Source organism: Dromiciops gliroides, chromosome 2 (genome assembly GCF_019393635.1).
Source record: "Dromiciops gliroides isolate mDroGli1 chromosome 2, mDroGli1.pri, whole genome shotgun sequence".
NCBI lineage: Eukaryota > Metazoa > Chordata > Mammalia > Microbiotheria > Microbiotheriidae > Dromiciops > Dromiciops gliroides.
The window spans coordinates 71,533,771-71,546,990 of NC_057862.1; the positions used below are offsets into that span (position 1 = coordinate 71,533,771).

Here is a 13,220-nt window from a genome sequence, read left to right on the forward strand (position 1 = left end):
ACACTTGCTAGCTGTGTGACCTTGGGCAAGTCACTTAACACTCATTGCCCTGCCCCTCCCTCCAAAAAGCTTTCTTCAAATTTCAGCTAAAGTCCCACCTTTTGATAGAAGCCTTTCCTAGTCCTCCTTACCTTTAGTCATTTCCATCTGATATTATCTCCAATTTATTTTATATATCATATGTATACATATAGATATATAAACTGTCTATGTATCTATTTGTGTATACATATATTTGTATGTATGTATCTATCAGCTATCCATCCATCCATCCATCCATCCATCCATCCATCCATCCATCCATCCATCCATCATCTATCTATCTATCTATCTATCTATCTATCTATCTATCTATCTATCTATCTATCTATCTATCTAATCTATCTATCTAATCTTGTTTATATGTAGTTGTTCACAAGCTGCCTCCACATCATACTGTGAGTTTCTTGAGGGCAGAGACCATGGTTCTTGTTACTGTTGTTACCTTTCTTTGCATCCCCAGCACTTAGAATAATGCCTGGCATATAGTAGGCACTTAAAAATGCTTGACTTGATTTGACTAGCTGGGGAACATATTGGGGGGAAGGACTTAAATGCAAGACTGAGTTTTTGCATTTTATTCAAAGGGCAGTAGGAAGCTACTTAAGTTTTTAAAATAGTTGAGTGACTTGATATTTTAGGAATATCAGTTTTTCAGCTGTGTGAAGGATCAGGTGGAGAGTTGAGAATTTAGAAGCAGAAAGAACATTGAAGAGCCTGGTGATGTATTATAGTAATAAGTAAACTGGTGTAGAAGTTCTATGAGCAGATAGAAGGGGATAGATGCAGCAGCTGCTGTGAAAGTATAATCCATAAGAAGTGGTTTTGGGTATTGGGTATTTGCAATTGGTGTGAGGAAGGAATGTGGAAGAGCAATGACCAGGATTCACCTAAGCTTATAATAATACACAAGGCAAGAAGTTCTATGATTTTATTACTGATTAAGTAATACTTTTTTATGAGATATTTTATTTTTTCCGTTATAAGTAATACTTTTTAATGGTCTTAAAAATTCTATGTTTCAGGAGATCTGTGGTCTCACTGAGCAAGGTACTCCCTCCAAGAATACACATTGTAGCCCATCAGTGCTTTCTCCTCTAGTGCAATTGTGTGTGTGATCCACAAATGATTGGCAAAAGAAGGTATTACATGAATCTTTCAGTAAGTTGTGTGACTCATGTATAGTCATCTATGAAAAGTCTGCCAGCTTCCTTCTAATTTTCATCAACAATGCCTTTGATATGTGTATAGAAAAAACTCTAAAAAAAGATTCTATGGAGAAAGGAAGCATAAGTCAGGACTTCCATATGTGCTCCCAGTGCATTTGTTGCATATTTTCATTGTTTGCTTTCAAAACTCGAGTTTTCTATTGAAATCATGCCCCCAAAACATAGTACAAGTCCTTTGGGCTCTAAGTCTAAGCATGAAAAGTCAGTGATGTGGCTTAGTGAGAAAATGAAGGTGTTAGATAAACTTCATGCCAGATTGTCTGCAGCCTTTGTTGGCCATGAGTTTGGTGTTGAGTAGAGATTTTTTATATACACAAATGGGAGGAAAATACTTGTAAAAGTGTTCATGGATCCCCTCTTGAATTCACTCCAGAAAGTGCTAAAGTAACTCCTCAAGTGTGTGATGAGCGAATTGAAAAAAAAAGGAAAAGTGGTGGCAAAATAAGATGATGCCTTCTCAATGGTGCTCATGCTGCCCAGTGAGCTTACCCTCTCCCCCTGTAGGCTCCTGAGTGTACTGGCACTGTGTGGAAAATCATGGCTGGGTTGCAGTTTTGAGCCCATATGGGACCGAGACTCATCCCCAGGCATGTGCTGTTCTTTAGGAAACAGTTCAACCAAGGAATCAAGAGGGAGATTAAAGATGGTAGGCTGTCACTTTCCCCTTTTAACCTCAGAGTTTTTCTGACATCATGGTGCCTTCCCCTTCTCTTGTTCCACTTTGTCTCTCCTTTCTCCTGCATTCTATTGGCTATTTCGTGGTTACTGTGTTAGGAAAGGTGAATATTTAGAGAATTAATGTTTTGTTATGAAGAATTGTATGCAGAAAAGTGTATATATATATATATATATTTTTTTTTTAACAATCTCTGGTGATCATTTCTAGTGACCATGAGAACCTAACCCCATAGGTTCAATGTGTCAACATTTGAGTTGTTTACTTTTGTACCACTTTCTAGGAATGTTACCCCCATGAAAGTTGAGGATTGACTGAAGATTGTGTATAAACACAATATGTATATAAATTATATATCTTTATATATACATATTTCTGGCATATGTGTTTTTATATAAGACATTAATATATACATAAATCTATTTTTGTATATGCATAAATATATTAAACATACATATGTATGTGTGTATATATGCATACCTGAATTCTTAGATCATTAGAATTATATAGTGTGTTTGGTTTTAAGTTTCAAAAAACTGTACTAAGACTTTTGAGACACTATGTATATGTATGTATTTGTATATACACATATACATACATGTGTATACTAGCTGACACTTGCCATATGTATGTTCTCTCATTTGATTCATACAACCTCCTTGAGAACTAGATGCTATTATTCCCATTTTACAGATGAGCACATGAATGTTCAGAGAAGATAGTTGACTTGTCCTGGATGACCTAGCAAGTAAGATTTTGAGGTAGGACTTGAACCTAGTTTTCTCTCTGACTCAAATTCAGCACTCTCTTCACTGTGGCACTATGTGCATCTCTATATATTATATTTTATGTATAGATACTCATATAATATTATATTATATATTATACACATACACACATATACACACATTCATGTCCATACATCCACAATCAAGAGACTACAAGGTTTTGTAGAAGGAAAAACAATTTGAGGGAAGAGGGATGATTCTCCTAGGAGACTCAGGAACTGTCCTAAGCCAAGATATCAGAATGGCACAGATGATTGTCCTGAAGCAAGGGCCATAAAAGAATAGGTTTACTTAGCTTATAAGGATACAGTTGTTGATTATAGAGTAAAGGTATGTATTGAGAGTCATATTGTTTAGGTGATACTCCCTCTTCCTGCCTCCTCCATTTAGAAGAGCATCCTATCTTTAATTTCTATGAATTTAGACCATCCTCATTCCTAGATTATCTCCCCCACTCTCCCACACTGCAAGTTATATCAAGTTGCTCTTGAGGCAGGATAATGTAGTGGACAGAGAGCTGCATGGAAAGCCAGAATGACATGGTTCAAGTCCCACATATGACATATTGGCTTTGCGACATTGCTTAGTTACCTAGGCAGCTCTTTAAAACTATGTGTTGCAGAGAAACTACCCACCTGAATTGCTGGAAGTTTCCTAACCAGGAAATTTCCTTTCCAATGAAATCACAGGTCTTGTCCCTATCCCTACTCCTACTCCAGGATTCCAAAAACAATGTTTACCTTTGACTCTTTATAGCTTTTGATCTTTATGCCTTTAGATTATTCTATACAACATGACTTAAATGTCTCCTTTGTGCATTTTTGCAAAGCTTCCCTTCAAGTTAATTATCTAGTGAAGATTTCCTTGGAGGTCAGAGGGACCAGATGGCTTTGAATCTGAGAAGGGTGGGCTATCATAGAGTGAGTGAGTATATTAGTTCCAAACTAAGACTATGAAAAGAAGGAAGCTAAAGTTTAAGACATGGATTTATAAATTTATCAATATAATATTTATTGATTCTGTTCTTTTCCCAGCTATCTTAACTGTTTAATCTCATGTAATTGGGGGTAATACATGCCTAGTGTCATATTGAGGGACTACTATACCTTTCAGAAATTCCTGAAGGTAAAAGCCAGGAAATCCTGTGACAAGATGGTAACATATATTTTTTTCCTCAAGATAGGCCACTTGGACTGAAACATGGACAAAGAAGACTTCTCAAAGGAGCAAGAAGATGTGCCTAACCAGACAGATGAAGAAGCAAGCCCTGGGGATCTTTTGCGGCCTGAACTCCTCCAGGCTGGGCATCCCCAATGCCCCACTGTTCTGTGGGAGATGCTAGAGAGGCAGTTTCTGGAATATGCACAGGCAGCCCCTTTCCTCAACCCAGAGAACCAGCAGGGGACTTTGTTGAGGCTTCTCCCTCTGTTCCTGAAGGTCGGTGTTCTTATTTTTGGAATTGGATGAGTGGGGTACTGATACAGGTTTAGAAAAAGACACAAAGGTAATTTCTGAGAGCTGTCGTCCCCAGGATACATATATGCCATCCATCAAGGATGCTCACCTTCCTGGAATGCTCTAAAATGTATCTTTTTATGTCAACCTTTTGTCTGAGTATTGATTTGAGGGTTGTTATTGGAAAGCCATGGACTTAGATATAAAGCACTTTAGAGCTCAGGTACTATTAAAATACAGAGTTGACTACAGGAGTTGCTGAGTGGATCAGGACAGAGGGAGGATCTTCCAGCATTTTAGTGCCTGACCAGAAAAGCCCGTTTAGTAAAAAACTTTGGTTAAAATTTCACTTAAGAACTGGCACGGTATAGGATAGCCACAGATATATTAAAATTCAACTTTTGTCTCCATTTTATTTGAACATCCAAAGGTTATTCAGTTTCTGGAACTCATATATAATAATAAAAATTGGCATTATAGACATATATGTTCTAAATGCCATGATCCCATAAACATTACTTTGTGGAATGGCTTTAAACCCTTTATAACAATTACTTTATCAATATCTTTATTCAAAATATTTAAGAAGTAAGCAAGGGGCAAACATTTGGACTACTGTTCCATTTTAACAGGTCAGAAAACTGAGGCACAGAAAAAAAAAACACTGAAGCCGAGGGGCAGCTAGATGGCGCAGTGAATAGAGCACTGGCCTTGGATTCAGGAGGACCTGAGTTCAAATCCGGCCTCAGACACTTAACACTTACTAGCTGTGTGACCCTGGGCAAGTCACTTAACTCCAACTGCCTCACAAAACAAAACAAAACAAAACTGAAGCCGAAAAAGAATCTACAAACTCAGATACCAATTTCCAAAATCACTGATATATCCATAACACATCAAATACAAATTACCTTATGAAATAGATATCTGTATTTTGTTTTATGAACATTTTTTTCTGATGGTCTGGTTTGGGATATCAGGGGACTGAAAGATAGTCCACACTTAGTCTTCTTATATGATACAGTTGGTTAATACTTAAAAATGAAAAAAAACCTCAATGTTTTTTTAAAAATGCATATAGGAGAGGGCAGCTAGGTGGCGCAGTGGGTAAAGCACTGGCCCTGGATTCAGGAGTACCTGAGTTCAAATCCGGCCTCACACACTTGACACTTACTAGCTGTATGACCCTGGGCAAGTCACTTAACCCCCATTACCCTGCAGAAAACAAAAACAAAACAAAAAAATGCATACAGGAAGTAATAATATTCCCTACTTCTTCCTCTGCCACCTCTTTTTTTCATGGTCCTAAGAAATGGGATAGCACATAGTCACTTAACCCCAATTGCCTCACAAAAGAAAAGAGCTAAGCCTAGGTGATTTCATGCTTTATTGGTGCTTTTGCAAGTGAAAACTCTTGTCTTCCTACAATATTAATTACAATTACAAACAGAGTAAGTGAAAAGGTAGACCTAGGTTGTCACAGTTTGTAAATACACCACATCCATCTTTGGCTGTTTACACTGGCAATGTGTTTCCTCCATGAAGTTTGGGGAGGTGGGTGACCTCAATCAACCTTCATCATCTCACCAAAGAAATTCCCATTATATTCATAATTTGAAATTTCTTCCTTTTTTGGCTGCACTTCAGGAAGAGATATTTCTATTTTTGAGGTCTGAATTCACAGTCATCATTTTGGTTTCAGCAGCTAGTTTCAAAGACTGTTGATGCCAAGGTGATGAGTCAAAAATAATTTAATAAAACTATTAGTTGTCTATATAGTGCAAAACAACTGTGATGACTATTTTCCACAAAAATACCCCTTTTCCCCTCGAAATAACTGGTCATTTTTGGAGACAGATACTGCCTCAGCTACAGCTATCACTCTTAGCTCTCCTTCTGCTTTCATGCTAGTTTATAAATGATCCAATATTTAAAATTGTTTTCTGGCTATTCACTCAGGATTCTAAGAATAGTTTATCTGTTCATGTCACTTTCTCAAAATGACAAATATTCATACTTTGACTATTTCTGTAGAAAATATGTTCCTGTTTTCTGGTATTGTTCCACACTGACAATCCAAATAGTAAACATTCTATTTTTAAGGCCTTTTCTCACTTTTCACTGTGTCTTCTCCTCTCCACCCCACCCCCAGAATAGATGTCTCTATAAGGCTTTGGGCAAGGTTTTGAAACTTAGGGGAAACCAATTAGTGATAGAAAGTTGATGATTTTTTATCCATTCTTTTTTTAATGGTTTATTGTCTCTGCCCCCTTCCCTTCATTTTTCTTTCCTAAGGCAGTCTGAAGTCATAGGAATCATGTCATCAGAGAAGAGTGGCTATGCTATGGAGCATGTGTGTGAATGCTACACTGTTAAATACATTTTAGGGGCTTTGGATGGGACTTTAGGAGTTGTATATTCCAAAACTCACCTGAATTATGACTCCCCTCTACAACATTTCCAAAAAAGTTGTCACCCATCCTTGCCTCGAGGACCTCTGAGATGATGGGTATTCCATTTTTGGACAATTCTCTACTTTGAGACCTGTAAACCGGTAAAGAGTCCCCTAAAATCTAGCTCTTTTTAATATGAAATAATGTCTAACCTGTCTCCCTCATCTTGTAACTATTGGTTTTTGAATATTTATTTACTTGAATGTTGAATATTTGGACATTTCATTTGTTAGATTTACCTTATCTTTCATAAAATAATACATCAAGAATTAGGAGGGACCTAAGAGGCCATTTAATACAAACCTTTATTCTACATATAGGAAAAGCAAGGACCAAGAAAGTTAAGTGATTTGCCCAAGGTCACTCTGGTAATAAGTGTCAGAAGTGGGATGTCAGTCTAGGTTCTCTGACGCTTTAGCTAGTGTATCTTCAACTGTAGCTAGGACTCGATTCTGTCATCTATCATATTCAATATGTCTTTTCGCTTTGTGTTAACTGAAAATTTGGTAATCGTGCCATTTACATCTATATACAAAGCATTGATAAAAATGTTGAATAAAAGAGGCTTGAGGGAGAGAGCCCTGTGGGATGCCAAACCCCTTAAATGATATTATGCAGCATTCTTTGGGCCTCTTCATTTAGCCAGTTAGGAATCCATCAAATTGCACTATTACCCAACCCATATGTCAGATAGCTAGGTGGTACAGTGCATAGACTACCAGGCCTGGAGTCAGGAAGACTTACTTTCTAGAGTTCAAATTCAGCTTCAGACACTTAATAGCTGTGTTGTCCTAAATAAGTCATTTGACCCTATGTGCCTCAGTTTCTTCATCTGTAAAATGAGCTGGAGAAGGAAATGGCAAACCACTCCAATATCTTTGTCAAGAAAACCCCAAATGGGGTCACAAAGAGTCATATACAACTGAAAACAATGGGACAACAGCAATGATCTAATCCATATCTCTTTGTGTAGATCAAAGGCTATCATGGGACAATGGTTAAATACCTTCCAGAAATCCTGATATACTGGATCTGCATAATTGCATAAGTTAAGTACTCACAAGCCAGACATTGAATTTATTGTTTTTGAATTTTACTCAGAGGTCAGGATCAATGTATTATTTACTTATCAATATATTATTCAACGAATCCACCTTCTCCCCCTTCTGCAAATGGATACAACATTTGTCTGTGTCCATCTCTGTAGCATCTTTCCTTTGTTTATTTCTTAAATATCCTGGCATATTTTATAAAGCTAGGTTAGTTAGTACTCATCAAGTGAAACTGGTGCCTTCTTATTTTCTCCTCATTTGTATTGGATTTAAGTTCCTTGATCCCCATTTTTCTTACTGTATTTCACTCTGAAATATCATTCTCTTTGATAGGAAAAACAAACAAAAAGAGGCAATATAGGAGTCGAATAGTTCTTTGCCATTGGTCTCAAAAATGCCAATTTGCAGTAGTCATGGAGCATGTAAAAATATATCATATCGACATGCTAAGTTCAGCAGGTTATACTATAAAATGTTGCATATTTATCTTGTAATGCCAAATAAACACCTGTAATCATTAAATTACCAGTATTAAGGGGGGCAGTGATGAATCATAGACATAAAATTGGAAGAGAGCTCAGAGGCCATCTACTTCAACTCCTTTAGTTTATAGATAAGGACACTGAGTCCCAGGGAAGCTAAGTGACTTTCCCAAGATCACACAGTAACCATTAGAGCCTGAATTTGAAATCAAGTCCACCAATTCCTGAGTCAGTGTCCTATTCAATGAACCACATTGTTTCCTTCACAATATTTTCCTTCTCAATAATATTTCAGAGATCCATGATTTCACTGGTATTGGCACTCATTCCATTGATGAAGCCTATGATTTCTCTCTGCCTCTCTCTGTCTGTCTCTGTGTCTCTCATTCTCTCTCTTTCTCTGGTAATATTTTATAGTGGTAAGAATTCTGGAGTTTTAGTCAAAGGATACAGCTTCAAATCTATTTTGTTACTTTAGTACTTATATAAGCTTAAGCCAATCACTCTCCTGTCCTCTGAATGCCTGTTTCTTTGTCTATAAAATGCATGGGGTTGACTTGATCTTTAAGATTCCTTCTGACTCTAAATACATGATTCAATGATTCTGTGCCATAGAAACCAGTCATCATGGTTTATTGTAGCCAAAGGAATTCATTATCTGATGGTAAATCTTCTAGACAGAGGTATACCTGGACTTAGCTAGTCTGAGTTTCAGATAACATTCCATCTCTAGACTTGTGTCTAAAGCCATTCTAGGTGGGGAGGAACTGCCAGAACTTGCCCCAGCATCACCATTCCACCATATCAGATGAGAGTTTTAGAGGAAGACCAAAATAGAAAGTATTACTGTAAAGTTTGTGTGGCTTGCAAAACCAGTCTCATATTCCATGGTTATCCCCTATATGGAGACAGTGTGATTTAGTTATTATGACATCTGCTTGGATGTTTACACAGTATTTTTCTATTAAAGATAGAGTAGAAAGAGCACTGGACCTGGAGTCTGACACCCTGGATTAAAGTTCCTCTCTTGGCCTCACATTCCTTAGCTCTAAATTTAGCACAGTGTTGGATATGGAATTAAGAGGACCGGAGTTTAAATCCTGCTTCAGACTCTTACCAGCAGTGTGATCTGGGCAAATAACTTAACCTCTCCCTGCCTTCATTTCCCCATTTGTGAAATAAGAATAGTAGTAGCCATCTACCTCACAGGGTTGTTGGTGAGGATCAAATGAAATTACATATGTAAAGCACTTTGCAGACCTTAAAGCACTATATAAATGCTAGCTAATAATAGTAATGCTGATAATCAAATCTACAACCCTTTGATTAAATGAGACAAAGCATTTCCTAACCTAAGGCACTGCTATACTTTGGGCTCCTCCTTTACATACTGTAGGGACAATAGTGCTATTTACTCCAGGGAGGATGATGGTGAGGATGAGTAAAATGATACCTAGACCACCCAGTGTGGTCATACAATCCTAGATTTAGAGCTAGCAGGGACTTCAGATATCATTTAGTTCACCCTAAGATGACCCTTTCCCCACTTCCTCATTTTTCTAGATGAGGAGATGAAGACCTTGAGTAAAGTGGAAAGAATACTGACCCAGAAGACAACAGTCCCAGGTTCTAGTCCCAGTCCCCCCACTAATTAATCAAGGTCACACAGCCACTTAGTGTCAGAGCTAAGCCAGATGATTCTTATGCTCATTGACACTGAGTTTCCTCATCTGCCACAGAGCAGGAATTAGATTAGCTCGTTGGATGATCGTAGGACCAAAGAGTTAACATGGGAGGGGACCTTTCCAGATTATCTAGCTCAACTTCTTTCATATTACAGATATGTGACTTACACAAGGTCACACATGTAGTGAGTCACAGAAACAGATTTTAAAACGAGATCAAATTTTTCCAAATGCATCTTGAAAGTCCCCTCCAACTCTAACACTTTATTATTTTATGATTATATTCATATAGAGGCAGTTTGGAATAGTTATTAGAGAGGTGACCTCCAAGCCACAAAGATCTCTGTCTTGCATACATAGCATAGTGGATAGAGATCTGAATTCAAAGCAATAAGACTTGGGTTCAAGTCTCACCTTGTAGGCATACTGGCTGTATGACCCTGGGTAAGTCATTACAACCTCTCAGGGCTCCAGTTGACTTTCTAAGATAGAGTTGCAGAGAAGGAGCTGACCCATGTTGGTAGTTTCCTTATCCAGCAGGTCCCTGCATCAGAAGAATCACAGGTCTAGTCCCCTTCTTCATGCATATATTTAGAGGACGCTTGAAGATGAAAACGTCAGGAAACAGGCAATGATATGGTGATGTCACAGTCATTACCATGCCATTACGTTGGTATATTCGGTTATCCAGAGCTAGAATTCCTTTCTTTACTTTCTCACATCCCAAGATCTTCCTCATATCCCTCCTGACTTCCTTGGACATCTAATTTCATTTCTTAGTTTCCCTGCAAGGAATCAGCATGCAGCCTCAGAAGGCATCCCAGTATAACTTAGATAATGTCAGTAAAGAGAAGTTCTAAGAAGTATTAAACCACATTTTCCCAGCACATAAGCTCCTCTTTGGGGGCAAATTAGGCCTTTTTGGAAACTACATTAACTCTTTCAGTCCTCGAGGGTACCATCTGATAAATGATTGTTTCAGTGTACAAAATGGTACCCTTGTGGCCTCAAAGAGTTAATGCAGCTTCCAGAAGTGCCCAACATGCTCCCAGGAAGGAATTTGTGTCCAGGGAGAAGCTGGCTCAATTTACAATTACTGTTCAACTCACAGTGGCCCAGTTTACGTTATTGTATCGTGCCTTTTACAATCCCACTGCTCACTAGCTGCTGCAAATACTCCTGAGTCAACCTACTGTAAATTGGTCTTTGAGGGGTTTGCAAGTGCATGGAGTGGGCAATAGTGTTTGTTAGAAAAAATATCACAGCAGAGTTCTCAGAAATGGAAAGAAAAGCAATTTTCACAAGGAACTTTTGAGTCAGAAGATTCGGCCTTTTTTCCTCTAGGGTTTGATTTTTTCCAGGTTTTATGTTTGTTCCAAATGATGATTACTTGCACAGTGAAAAGCTTTTTAGCCATTCGAAATCTGTCTCTGTCTGTGTACATGAATGTATGTACACATGGCATGTAGTATTTACATGCTGTCTGTGTGTGCATTTATAGGTCTGGGACTAGATCTATGATTTTATTGGTATGAGAAACACTCTCATGAGGAAAGCTCTTTTACCAAAGCAGGTTGGCATTCTCTCTGTGACATACTCTTAAAGCATCACCTAGCTCAACAGGAGATTAAGTCGCAACCAGTAGATATAAGAAGTGGGACTTGAACCCAGGTTCAAATTCAAGTTCAAGTTAATGTTTTGAATTCAGATCTCTAAACATTATACTATATATGTAAATGTTTGTGTGTCTTCCCTGATCCCCAGAATTGGGGATTATATTCTCTGAAAATTTATTTGAAATAATTGTGTATGTTTTATATTGTTACCTGTGTACATGTTGCCTCTCTCCTACACTTACCCCCTTAAGCCAATATTAGTTTCTTCAAGGCAGGGACAGAACCATTTATTATCTTTTTTATCCTCAGCACTTATCTTAGTGCCTGATATGGAGTATTTATAAATACTTTAATTTAATTTAATTTAATTATATATAAATAATGGCTGTGGTATATGTATATATGCACATGTATATATGTGAAAATGCACATGTATATGTATATACATATGCATGTCCACATCTATATGTAAATGCACACTAGATATGTGTATATATATATATATATATGTGTGTGTGTGTGTGTGTGTGTGTGTGTGTGTGTGTGTGTGTAATCTCTCTCTCTCTCACATATAAATTTAATCCTTGGCTCTGTGACTAAGCCTCCAGTTTCCTTACCTGTTTTTTAAAACAAATCTCAGTCATTAAATAAGTAGCCCTTATTCACACTTCATGTTTTCAAAGTACTTTAAAGAAGTGGACAAAAGCTTATTCAGTGTCTATATAGTAAAAAGGGGAAAAGAATAATACCATAACTCTATAGACCTATATATTTAGTTTCTATATCTGTAAGATTCACTGGGGGAAAAACAGAGAAACATTACAAAATCAATTGATAAATACCATAAAGGGAACTGAGCTGTTGGTCACTTACAGTATGGGTTTATAAGGAGAAGGTTTACTTTTGTTTTTTTAGTCAGACAACAAATATTTATCACACACCTTCTGTGTCTTAGATAATTTGTTAAATGTTGGGGACACAGTGAAAAGCAAAAACAGGGTCTCTAATCACAAAGATCTCACATTCTAATGGGGGAGACAGCCTGACAATAACTATGAACATAGAAGATACACACACACACACACACACATACACACACACAGTGCAAATGGAAGGTAATCTCAATGAGGAAGGCACTAGCAGCAAAGAGTGTGGAAGTTGGAGGGAAAAGTGGAGGACCTGAAAAGACCTCTTGCAGAATTTGGAATCTGAACTAAGTTTTGAAAGAAGCTAGGGAATACGTGACCCAGAGGTGAGGAAGGAAGGGATTCTAGGCATTGGAAACAGCCATTCATTTCCAAGGCATAGGTATCAAGATGGAGTGGCATGGGAGGATCAACAAAGAGGCATGTGTAGCTGGATTAGTGCAGGGCAAAGTATAAGAAGACTAAAAGGTAGGAAGGGGACAGATGATAAAAGGCTTTAAAAGTCAAGCCCATGGTTTTATAATTGATTCAGAAGGCAATAAATAAGGAGCCATTGGACCTGATTGAGTGTGTGTGTGTGTGTGTGTGTGTGTGTGTGTGTGTGACAAGTAAGATTGTTCTTTTGGAAGGTCACTTTGGCAGTGGAGGATGGATTGGAGTAAAGAAAGACTTCCTGAAAGGACACCAGATAGAATGCAGTTCTTCATCTGGGGTTCATGGGGAAATTTCAGGTGGTCTCTGAACTTGCCTGGGTAAAACTATGCCTTTATTTAAATGTATATTTTTTGTAATCCTCTACATTTTATTTTATGCATTAAA

The 13,220-nt window shown here is 37.6% G+C and overlaps 1 protein-coding gene across 1 annotated transcript in view; it reads left to right on the plus strand.

The window, feature by feature from the left end:
- The first annotated feature begins 2,636 nt into the window (after positions 1-2,636).
- Positions 2,637-13,220, plus strand: part of WDFY4 (WDFY family member 4) — a 346,483-nt gene continuing 335,899 nt past the window's right edge. Inside the window, 2 exon segments of the mRNA XM_043980868.1 lie at positions 2,637-2,705; positions 3,912-4,169. Of these exon segments, the coding sequence (XP_043836803.1) occupies positions 3,933-4,169 (237 nt within the window). The 5' untranslated portion in view covers positions 2,637-2,705; positions 3,912-3,932.